This window comes from Saccoglossus kowalevskii, chromosome 14, assembly GCF_978046115.1.
Source record: "Saccoglossus kowalevskii chromosome 14, keSacKowa6.1, whole genome shotgun sequence".
NCBI lineage: Eukaryota > Metazoa > Hemichordata > Enteropneusta > Harrimaniidae > Saccoglossus > Saccoglossus kowalevskii.
This window is the reverse complement of record NC_140654.1, coordinates 20,028,612-20,041,558: the sequence shown is the minus strand read 5'-3', so window position 1 is coordinate 20,041,558 and position 12,947 is coordinate 20,028,612. Positions and strand designations below refer to the sequence as shown.

Here is a 12,947-nt window from a genome sequence, read left to right as displayed (position 1 = left end):
GATCGCCTGGTGAATCATATTAATTCACACTTACACTACAGTTACAAACACCAGAAACTATTTTAGAGTTTGATTTAATAATAAACCATGGCTTGTAAGGATTTTCCTTCATGGATCATTTGCCGAATACACTCTGCCATAATGAAATTAAATTCTGTATTCTGCACATGATGAAGCTTTACGGAAATTATGAAGTAAATGACCATTATCAAGTCGATATTCTTTCAGTCTGGCTGTTGTCCAGTCACTTCGATGCAACAAATATGAGAATATATCAGCTATTTCAAACAAAGGCAAAGTATGAAGGTTTTTTTGCCAAGTTTTTACGTTACACGAATCTACCAGAGTTATTGTCGACTCACTGTGTTTTACAGTACGACGACGAATGTTTGACTCTTGGCGAACATTTAACTTGTTTGCTAACTCAACAAGTTCAAACAGTTTAGCTTTATGAACATTGCTGCAAGTTATACCACGATCCTGAAGAAATTTGCGGAGTTCTGGAACTTTTTTGCTTTTCCAATCTATTGATTTACGCATGTAAGAATACAGAACTTCAATAAAAACAACCCCACTCAGGCTCGTCATCCGGGTATTTTGGATGCGCCCTCTAGCAGAATTCCGTAGAAAACTAACAACTCGAAAATTAGGAATTAGGATTCCTCAACGCTTGTCCTGACAATCTTCCCCAACTTCTCATGTTTAGGTTTTTTTTAATAAGTCATTTATTGTTATTGACTGGCAGATTATAGTTTTGTTTGGTAATCAGAGACAAATGTGCACATATGCGAGAATAATACAGATTATTATTCAGTAAAATATTATTTCATTCTCTATCTTATGCAATTCCAGCAGAATTAAACAAATATTGAAACGACCCCCCCCCCTCCCCAGAACAATTCTGTAACAATGCAGGAATTAGTCTCGAATAGTTTTCGTTAATGGAGTACTTCCTATATTAGCAATACTAACTATGTATGATGTGTACCATATTACCAAACACTCATTGAGTTCAGGTTCCATATCAGTGAGCTCATAGTTGAAACTCGGTTTGATGGTCTGAATATACGCACATAATGTATGTGGGAAAATACGTCAATATCCACCAATGGACAAAATTACCGCTGTAATTTTTACATCCAAACTGTGCTTGATAGTCTGAATGATTGAATGATGTGAAAGTGATGGGGGGAGTTTGATTTGATTTGATTTCATTGCTATGGACTTCCTAAACTTCCATATATGATGATAAAGTGAACACAACCAGCAGCATTCAGTAATGGACATGAAAGCACGATTTTATGATAAATTGGTTGCATTTTGAATGTTAAATTGCAACAGCCTAAATTATAGACATCAAACACACGTATATGACTATTATTATTAACTTTTAAATCCACCTAGTTACATACATACCTCGGTTGTCACGGTAAGAAATTGGTATATGATCAGTGCTGAATTTATTCTTGGCAGCAATCCCAACTAACAGTGGACTGCCTCGTCTGGTGGCTACTGCTTCTCCAGGGAAATGAACACTCTTGAAGACCAATGCAAAGGCTCCTTCCTTGGGGGTGATAATAAAAGTTTATGTGATAATCAATTTGTTTATGTTCATGTGGCAATAAATAAAAAAAAATACTAAAAAATGAGGAAACGTTTCAGGCAGTGAATAAATTTGTATTAGAGAGCCAAAGCAGAATGTGTTTAATACGTTTCATGGCAAAATTTAACAATTAAATGAAATTAACATATTTATTTATTTATTTATTTATTTGAAAAGACCTACAGGCACACAAGTCCCATTTACAGGCTCCTCACTCACACATACATCAAAATACAATAAATAACATATACGATAAAAAACATATACATTTAAAATATCTGAATTTAACTTTAAGAATTAAACTGATGTACCTTAGATTTGAAACGACTCAAATTACTAAAAATATCAAGTTCTGAAACATTCCGCAATAAATTATTGAAATTGCTCATGCATCTCACAAGTGGAGAATATTTAAAAATATCAATACAACAGCGCGATAGACAAAATAGAGGTGTAAAACGTAAACTACGATTTGGGACATAAAAATTTAACACTGATAAAATACTAGATGAGTCGTATAAGCTGTTAGCGCATTTGTATAAAAATAACATACCTAAGAATAAACGACGCTGACTCAAATTTAAAAACCCAAAATGAGCACACAAAGCTGAGTATTTATCAGTATTATATTGAAGGTGTGATCCATAGTACAAATATTTGACAAACTTTGGAATGGACAAGTTGATATTAAACAATTTGTACAGGTTGAAATTCATAAGAGATGATGGTCGTTGTACACCATGCATTCAAATTGCATATTTTACACATGTTGTATACATCACATGGGACCCACAGCGCAGACCCCCATAGCGCACATGACACGTCATAGATGCCATAGAGATTTGAGGTCAAATGAAACCTGACAATACTTATTTATAATGATCACAATGCAATAAATTTACCTTGAGGGACAAAAACACTATACAATAGGTAAACAGCCTTATACTTTACTGGCATATTTTGAAACAAAGTGGTACTATTTAGCATTAAATATTATAAAAATTAAACAATGCGCAGTTACAGTTAAAAATGTACACATGGTATTTGGGAAAAGTTCCTAGAATAGATTATTAGTCTCTACATGTACCGGTACGTCCCTTTCATGAATTACAGTATTGTATGTACATTTATATGCTTTTAATAAACTGTTCATTTGTCATTTTTCTTTTCCTCCCAAATTAACACGTACCAGCAAAATTAACCAATTGCATTTTCTACACTCAGATGGCATACTATGTCGATACAAGAATTTATCACACTTCCTACAATTTATTAAGAAGATTATATGTTTGTACATACTGGTGATAACGAGCTATATGCAGCTGGTCAGCATAAAAAACCTTACTTCATGACATTTCGATATATTCTTGCTTCGTCGACATTTCATTCGATATAAATGCTATAATAATCAAGTCGCTAGATTTTAATCATATTTGAATCTAAATCGAGCAGTAATTCCTGGATCACAACCAGTGTCTACAGATAAAGGTGAGCATTCATCATGATATTTAAATCATTTTGTTATGAAGTCTTTGTTGGTGGGTTTATGAATTTTTGCTTTGCTTAGTTCGGACTACAAATTTTGTATATGGAATACCAACAATTACTTTTCACTAATTCGTATCAAGCCATGAATTATTATTGTTATTTTCTGAGTGAAAGGTTATGCAAATGAATAACTATTCATAATTAAAAGAAACGATACCTGAACCTGGAATGGATATGATGATTTTCTCATTTTGATACACTAAAACCTACCCCAGCACCATTTTGAATTGAAACTTTGTTAAAATTTATACAACTTCATAATTCAAAAACTAATCAGTTTTTCCTTTGTACCAATAAATAACCATGAACAAGAAAAATATGCGCAAGATTTCATGTAATTGCAGGGTAAAAAAGTGTGTTAGCCATGACCATTTGCACTGTGTTTATTTATACCAGGGGGTAAGTAGTTTTGAGTTTACTCGTTTCTTACCAATTGTTGAACAACATCCTCAACCAGTTCACGAAACGTAACATCTTTTGTTTCATGAGTGTCGTACAGATACTTGATCAGCTTGGCGATGACCTCCGTGTCTGTTTCGGATTCAAATTCATAGTTTTTACTTTCCAAGAATTTCTTAATATCTTTATAGTTGGTGACAATACCATTGTGAATAACAACAAATTCTGTAAAGCATAAACACATATTTAGATTATTTATTGGCATTAAAAATATTACAATTTTTTGTTTCATTATTATTAATTTTCGTCACATATCTTCAACTACTGTAAAATACTTTATTTTAGCTGGAATTAATTTTCGCTGAAAAGACTTTTTGGATGATTTGTATGGAGTTTATTTTCACTGATTCTTGATGAATTGAATGTAAAATATAGGAAAAAATGTATATTCGCTGAATTTTATTTTCACTGAATTATCTCTTGAGTGAAAATAGCGAAAATAAATTCCAAGCAAAAATAAAGTGTTGTTTAGTATTTTCTGTAATAAAAAAAAAATTCTTTGTAACTATTTCAAAAGAAATAATTCATTTTTTTCCTAAAAACCTGAAAAAAAAATTTGAAAAAAATGTTATGACACACATAGTGATCAATTCAATGGTGATTGTCACTATTAGCGCTTTTGATACAAAACACCAGTTTTGCACATTTCTGTAATAACCAACATTCCATCACCTGTCACCAAAGCGTACTGCCAGGTGCAGACTTTCAGATTCAGCGTGTTACATGGAACGGCTTACCCCAGTAAGAGGATTTTCACTGCCACAATCAACAGTTTTTGACAATTTTAATTATTTGCTGATTTTATACATGAAGTATAATTTATACTAAAAAAATATGAATAATATTGACAGATCAAAACATAACTACATGAATATCAAAAGGCCAACTAAATATTTTATTTTAGTGAAAACTAAACCCTAAACTGTATTAGAATGGCATAAAAATTAGAGTCATCATGTGCATACACTTAAATTATTAAATTACTTCTGTATTAAAGCTTTTTTTAATTATCTTATTTTATTTTATTCCAGTATTAAAGATACCGACGGCAAACCCTGGGCAACAGATGGTCACAAAACACTATCAGTGCCATCCTTTTGAAATACATGTGTTAATTTCATGCCAATTAGAGCCAAGTAATTGGATAAAGTACATGTCTTTTTATCTACACTGGGTTTTTCTTAAAAATGTTTTTTTTCAAACTGATATATACCATTTATATACCATACCAACACAGTGTCGAGAAGGCCATTTTGAACATTATCTTGCAAATCAAATATAGGTGGCAGCAGCAAGACTAAGTAACCGGCAATTGTTGCACTTTTCCATATATGTTAAATGTCAACCATGGAACCCTCACCACCATATCCACCAGTGTGATAACACCCTCACCACCATATCCACCAGTGTGATAACACCCTCACCACCATATCCACCAGTGTGATTACACCCTCACCACCATATCCACCAGTGTGATAACACCCTCACCACCATATCCACCAGTGTGATAACACCCTCACCACCATATCCACCAGTGTGATAACACCCTCACCACCATATCCACCAGTGTGATAACACCCTCACCACCATATCCACCAGTGTGATAACACCCTCACCACCATATCCACCAGTGTGATAACACCCTCACCACCATATCCACCAGTGTGATAACAACTTCACCACCATATCCACCAGTGTGATAACCACACACAAGCCTATATCACATACCACACAATAAATAATAACGTGTCAGCCGCTTTGGTTTATTGGATTAGCTAGCAGCTTGGTAGGAACAATATTACCCACAGTTTTTAAATTTTTCTCTGCAGTGTGTTGCATTCACTCATATCACATGCTGCCACCATTTGTTTACAAATTTATTTCAGCTATCCTTTTAGAATTTCAGCAGCCGATGTGTTGGAGATCTTGGAGATCAAGTACACTGTAATATTTGACAAGAAAAAAAATTTACTTAATATAGACTATAACATCATTGTATTTGTCATCAAAATTCCAAGAATCATATATTCGTAAACAATCCACTCGCTTTACTAGAGCTGTGGCTGATAATAATTTGATGTTACCTTTTGTCCGATTAGAAAAAAGAAAAAATACATTTTTCTATAGAGGTATCTCATTATGGAATAGTTTGCCTGTTGAAATAAAATTACGAGATGATATTTTAGAAAGTAGTATGTTTGTATTTAATTGTATGTAATTATTTTATTAATTTTAATCTTAATTTTAATTTAATTTGTTAATGTATATATTTCATGTATATTTCATGCAGGACTCCATTGGAAATCATAGAACTCCTTTTTGAGGGAAATGAATGGATTATCCTGATTAAATATAGTGGAATAACTAAATAAATGGTTATTTGAAAATGACAGATAAAGAAATTGTATCTCACCATTGTTCTCATCAGATCTCTGTGGATGACTGTTAAGAGCACTTGGTACACCATGAGTGGCCCACCTAGTATGAGCAATACCAATGTGCATGTCATACTCTACATCCAGATTCAGATCTTCTTGTGCTGAAATAATGACAGTGAAATTATTTGAATGTGGGGGGACAAGAATTTTAAGTTGTAATCAGATGAAAGAGGATCAGAATAAATATTAGTTGCCCAAGCAATAAATATTTGTTACTGCTGCCAAGGGATTTACAAATTTTATTCTAACATCTGTTACGAGTTCAGCCACATCACAACAATAACTGTTGCCCACATTTTTAGTGTTATGTCAAGTGCTGTGTTGAACACATTGACATCAACAAATTTCTGTTAATGTAAATGTTACATCAAATGTAAGTTCAAAAACATCAACAAATCTTAAAATTTTATAATTATAAATTTAGGTACTGTAAAATACTTTATTTTAGCTGGAATTAATTATCGCTGAAAAGGCTTTATAGGTGTTGTGTATGGAATTTATTTCACTGATTTTTGATGAGTTGAATGTAAAATATAGGGGAAAAAATATATTCACTGGATTTTATTCTCACTGAAACCTTCCTTCAGCAAAATAACAAAAATAAATTCCCAGCGAAAATATCGGTATGTGATTCAAGGTAATCAAGAATATTTATAATTAGCATCGTTGTTATGGCCTATATTGTTAGCTAATAAATTATTTATTACTGGTATACAAGAGAAAAAATTCAAATAAATACCATATATTTCTTCATCTAATGCCTTCACTTTGCCACGTTTTTTAATTATACGAATAGTATTCACTTTCGTGGAATCCAATTCGTTGTCTCCATCAATAGCAACACCTGTAACAATAAGATATAAATGGGGATTACATCCATGATAGTAGAAACTCTAAAAAATGCTTTTTGATGATGGATACATACTAACATACTTTTGACATAGTAACTGTTTTTTTGTGTTTTACAATCCTACATGAAACACTGTGAAAACTCTAAAATTCAGATCACTTTTAAATAATTTGCATTGGAAAAAGGTTGGGTTTTTAGAATACAAAATAAAAAAATTTTAAAGTGTGAAAGTTGGATTATATACAGTTGCATCGCAAATTAAATGTCAAACAAAATTGCACACACTTTCCTGCGTCAACATAGTAAAGTCACGTCTCTTAACAAATTTTTGGAGTAAAAATAAATGAGCAATTTCTGGTGAGGTTGAAATTTTGGAGGTCAATAAATTACAAAAACCCGCCAAATAATTAGGTGGCTGAATTTTTAGAGTAGGTGAAGTTTTAGAGTTTTTACAGTACCTTTCGTTATTTTGGCAAACTTTGCAAAATCGAGAACATGCCTAACAGTGTGACAAGTTATTCAACTGACTGCCTATTTGAAAAGTCTAAAGAAAAACCTTGGGGTAACCAAACAAGCTTTTGAATCTTGAACCTCTACTGTATACATTTTCACTGATATACAATTCAAAATGGCCACCTAAATAGGTTTAATAATATGGGGAAATAACAAAGTTTGTGTTTCCATGAAACAAAAATGGGTACACCATTTATTTATTTGCTCTCTTTCATTTTTCCATTATTTGATGACACTTTCCGCTCAGCGAAATACCAATAACGTGCAGTGGATCTAAATTGTCCACAATAGTAATAGTTATATGACACCTCGTTGTTTTCATTTTTTTGAGTTCCAGATAATTTTTTCGTCCAAATTTCAGTGCAAATATTTACAACATTTTGAAAAATTTTCAGTAAATTTACATTATCATTTTGGACAGTTTCAGATATTGCTTTTAGTTTTTGATCAAAAGGTTTATAAATCATTCTCAGCAAATTAAATACAATCACGTCATTTAATGTCAACAATATATTTTGTTATAATTTTTGGCCGTTTTATCTCACTAAATTATGCACAAGTACTGAAATACAGCAGTCAGGCAGTAGAGGATTGCATCAACATTTGCTATGCATCAGCGGATAACTGTACTGTATGATAACTGTACACATACTACTATTGTGCATACTTTGCTAGTGGTAATCCTTTGAATAATCTTATTTATCTTCTTATCCAATCAATTGGTGTAAAAAAGCTCAAAACAAGACAAATCATATAACTGTAAGGTTAGATACAGAACATAATCATTCTATATTCAAAATTAACATTTCCTAATATGGTGGGATGCAGATATTCTCCTTGAGATTATAGCATGGTGTAACTTACGAAGATAACCTGAAGGATGACGTATAACAACAATTGTAAAAAATAGTGAAGCAGTTAAAGTTATTAAAGAGCTGTTGAATTAGAGATGTACACACCACATGTAAAATACATTGTTTACACAAACATCACATGTTGTGAACATCACATGTGGCTCATTTTAACAACTTTAATGCTTTAAATTGAAATAAGGCAAATAACCAATTACCTGCGGAATCATATCCCCTGTATTCAAGTCTTTTCAATCCTTTTATCAAAATTTCAAGGATTTCTTTGCGCTGTTTGGGGACCAGGTAGTTCAAATATGCAAATATTCCTGTGAATATAATAGGAAATGTGTCATTTTGATTATTATCGCCCCATTTACAAATCAGACTCCCGACCATACAGTGGCAACACAAAAGATTATTTTCCTCCACTTTCTTCACAGCACCACTACCGCTTTTCGATTTACCGGTACTGTTGATATGCATGAAGATCACTGATAAAACTAGCCCATAATTTAGTTACAAATTTAAAATATGTCTCTAATTGTTTAATCACTAGTCTAATCCAAATCATGTTTAGTGTTTATTGACGTAAACAAAAACAAGAGATGCGTAGCCCTGATAATACTTTCACAATGGCCATATTTGCTGCATTCACATGACAGCATTTTATCAAAGCCCTACAGCTCAAGCCAAGTTCAGCTCCTCTGGGTTGAGCACTGATAGGATTGGGCCCGACATAGCTCCGACCATATAAACACATTGGGGTCCAACGATCGTGCCGAAATCTCTGTAGTCCATCTCATCCCACCAACCAACTGCGTGCATGTCGCCACAATGCACGGACAACTGTAGATGAATGAATGGTAGCAACCATGATTGCAAAAATAAGAGCCACTGACGACAACATTAGGCAATAATTATATGCTGCATCTTTGCTTATCATCAATTCACACTTTATTCATTTTATCATTTTATTGCATCTGTAGTGTTCACAGTGCAAACCTCAGTTTATGACCAATGTGACAGATGTCACCTAATCAACTCCAAACGTCAAAGATAAACATTAATTAGCTTATTTTTAATGCGATAATATGAATGATCAAAATAAATATTCCTGACTGGGCAATTACCATACTACAAAGGAAACAAATTTATTGTTCTTATTGTGGTTCGTAAATCCATGCTTCTACTAAACATAGAGGTGAAAGACGGATCTGTCTTTTATCTCAATGTAATGAACAAGCTGACAGAAATGATCAGCTGTTGCATGTATTGTGTTCACACTATTGACATTTATATGAGCTTAAAAGTAAATAATCATTTCAACAAATACACCTTCTCCTAATCACAAAACGAGAAATGGTGTTTCCAATTTTTTTTTTAAATTGCAAAATAACATTTCAAACAGGCAAGAAACCAATGACAACTCGTTATGGTAAAACAGACATGATGGTAGCCTTGGAATACGTGAAGCCCCAAATGTAATTTGTGGAAACCTGCAACCATCTAAACACTAGAACTTAAGTTGATCCCGGTACATAACTGACGATTGATTTCCCACATCAACCATCTCCACCGGATACCCAGCTACAACACTTAGGGGGGGTCAGGAAACTTATTGGATATGTTGGTTGCACGGCACCATAGTTATCAAGATCTGCCGAAATACGCAACGTGTGTCCCGTAGTACAACAAACACACACTCGCTACAGCCCTACAGTACACGGTTCATCATCCTCTTCGCCACATAGCCCATCTCGTAAAATAAACTGTCAAGGCAACCATGAATAACTTGGCCACGTTGACAGTGAAGAATACGAGCAAATCGTCATAGTTTTTTTTAACGCATTCCGATCCGATTTCAGAGTAACACGACTTTATCAACTCGATCAATCTTTGTCATTTCTTTTCAATGAGATGTCAGTGACACGTCGTAGTTTCCTCGTATTTTCACCAATATACAGAATGAACATGATAAAAATGAAACTGTGACATGCGATCGAGCATTCTACCATAGCAAATGACCTCGCAGCAAGGGCGTCGGCTTTAAAAATCATTCAGTTTGTCAATGACGGAGGTTCAGTCACTAGACATGCAAGAAGGAACACGAGTTGTCAGTACACAACGATCGCCGTTTTTATCCAAACCAAGCAGCGCTGGAGCAAATACGCGAACATAGACACAACAATCGGGTTCAATTATGTACAGTTTCTATCCGATTGCAAGCTGGTCGGTCAGGAATTCAGGAAACTTCGTAAAACTTACCACACATCTTGCTGTAATGACTGCTGCGTGATTCAGTGGAACACGACTATTTACAAATTCAGCTGTGTATTGAAAATACGTGGCAGAAACACGATGCGATTCGTAACCTTGGCTATCATTGGACAATATTTGTGGGGCGCGACTGAATAGCCAATCGTATTTTAGGTTACTAAATCGTAATAGTTTAGACACAACCATTACCACCGGTGGGTGCGAAGCTGATTTGACGAGGGCGTACATCGTAAGCGAATGGGAAAGCCTTGAGGACTCAGTAAGCCTGTATATGGGGGGGGGGGCATTTTTTACTGCTGTGGGTGTGGTTAATAATTGAACAAGGAAACAAATATTCGATCAAATAATTGTCAGAAAAAAATGAGAAATATGACTTACATAGAGAAAAATAGATACAGTTCATTTTATTACGAAGATGATATTACATACACCACTTGTTCAAAAAATTACCTTCCCTTATATAATGCTAGTATATATACCGCAGTAACGTCACATTGTTATCGGACAATGCTCTTGTTTCGTTATAACCTATGAGAGGGTCCACGAAACTGGTGCAAAATTCAGGTGGTTGAACTTTTAGTCAACTTTCGGGTTCAGCCATTTGAAATATGGGGGTGCTAGAGTCTGGGGACAATTTAATAAAAACCCAGTTTCAAAACTTATTTCTCTGAAACACACTATTGTCGAACAGGCTTGCATACTACAGAAATTATTATTATTTTGTAATGGCGGTGATCATTGCGCTGCGCATGGGCGACATTTGTGTTGATACACATTTATTTTCCCACAATGCAATGTGCTCTTCTAATGAAATCACGGGTACGAGTTTTGACCTGGGCGCGACTTGCTGTGATTACCGCCGGTGACTCCTTCGATAATAACCAAACAAATGTCTAAATAAAGCTTCGTTACGTCGTATGTCGCCATCTTTTTTCACTAATACACGAGACCCATAACTCGCGCATGCGTGGCGCGACGACGAACACCCTTTAAAGTCGGGGCATACCAAAACCAAAGCGAAAACATCTCTACGACAATCCATCTACTCCGACTGGTTCATTTCTTAAGTTCGTTGCAAGGATACATGTGATGGCAACATGACAACAACGACAATCGTAGATACTGCCATTTAGCCATGAGATATTTGTGACTCTGAGCTGTGAAATAAAATTGTATTCATGCATCGATATATATATATTTTTTTTTTTGAAGGATTGTTTGGAGTCTGGTGTCCTCGCAGTCCTTTCTTTTGTGTATAATCTATCCGGATTTTGTTTCGGACACGAATTGTGTTCCTGCATCGATATGATTTTTTGAAGGATTTAGTTTGGAGTCAGGTGTCCTCGGAGTCCTTTCTTTTGTGTATAATATTATCCGGATTTTGTTTCGGACACGAATTGTGTTCCTGCATCGATATGATTTTTTGAAGGATTTAGTTTGGAGTCAGGTGTCCTCGGAATCTTTTCTTTTGTGTATAATATTATCCGGATTTTGTTTCGATCACGAATTGTGTTCATGTCATGTAAATAACTCAAAACATGATGTGTTTTATATACTACTTAGAGTGGACCATTACAAACTCTCGGCGAAGTAAAGGCGGAAAAACAAAATATTTTGTTTGTTTTTTTTCCATGACGATTTCGCTGTATTGTTTTATTTCTATCATGTGCGTTTTTTCCTAAGAAATGGAAGTACAGGATCGTTTCCATGTGTTTTTCTGGGTACACGCGATTCAAAGAATCGAATACAGGAACCATCAGACTCTAATTCCTTGTACAACAGTTTTGACAGTCTCGAATTCACTGCAATATTAGATTTAAATAAGCTCTTAGTTTTTTTTTTATTTGTTTTTGTTTTTGTTTTTTCAATTTTTCAAATTAAATTTATGTTTGTTTTTTATGTATCTTACTTTTTTTTATTCGATTTTATTTGCTGGTATTTATTTTTTTAATTTTTTTGATCGCAAAATCCCACTAAGATCCATGATACACGAATTAACTTCCATTGATAACATATGTTGATCTGGGTATCATCATGCAACGTTGCAAACTGACAGAGTGCCACAACAACCTGCAACGTGTTTCAGGAATAGTCTCCATTACAATCAACAAGTTGCAACATGTTGAGGGAAGTCTGTTAATATATAATACACGGTATGGTACACAGAGCAACTTGTATTGACAACAAACTGAATGTTGAACGGAGAATTGTCATTGGCAGATGTGCGCTATAGAATTTCCGTCGCAGTACAGTGGCGGCGGTACGGGGGGCAGAAGCGGTCGCCCCCTCGATAAAAATGTTGGGGGTGTCACCCCTCCAAAATCAAGCTGAAATCCTTTGTGTCTGCAAAATTTGCCTCTCAAAATGCAGGAAATAGCGTTTCAGATGGACCGGGTCTAGATTTCAAA

At 34.4% G+C, this 12,947-nt stretch overlaps 1 protein-coding gene across 2 annotated transcripts in view; it reads right to left on the bottom strand.

The window, feature by feature from the left end:
- LOC100373722 (glutamine--fructose-6-phosphate aminotransferase [isomerizing] 1-like) overlaps nt 1-10,598 on the bottom strand; it is a 32,843-nt gene extending 22,245 nt beyond the window's left edge. For both annotated transcript variants that reach the window (XM_085508015.1, XM_002736398.4), the window contains exons 1-6: nt 10,528-10,598; nt 8,481-8,588; nt 6,788-6,892; nt 6,024-6,149; nt 3,582-3,775; nt 1,417-1,564 (exon numbers count right to left, since the gene is read on the bottom strand). In XM_085508015.1, coding sequence (XP_085364141.1) covers nt 1,417-1,564; nt 3,582-3,775; nt 6,024-6,149; nt 6,788-6,892; nt 8,481-8,588; nt 10,528-10,534 — 688 coding nt within the window. In that variant the 5' untranslated portion in view covers nt 10,535-10,598. The remainder of the gene's footprint in view (nt 1-1,416; nt 1,565-3,581; nt 3,776-6,023; nt 6,150-6,787; nt 6,893-8,480; nt 8,589-10,527) is intronic.
- Nucleotides 10,599-12,947: the final 2,349 nt, after the last annotated feature.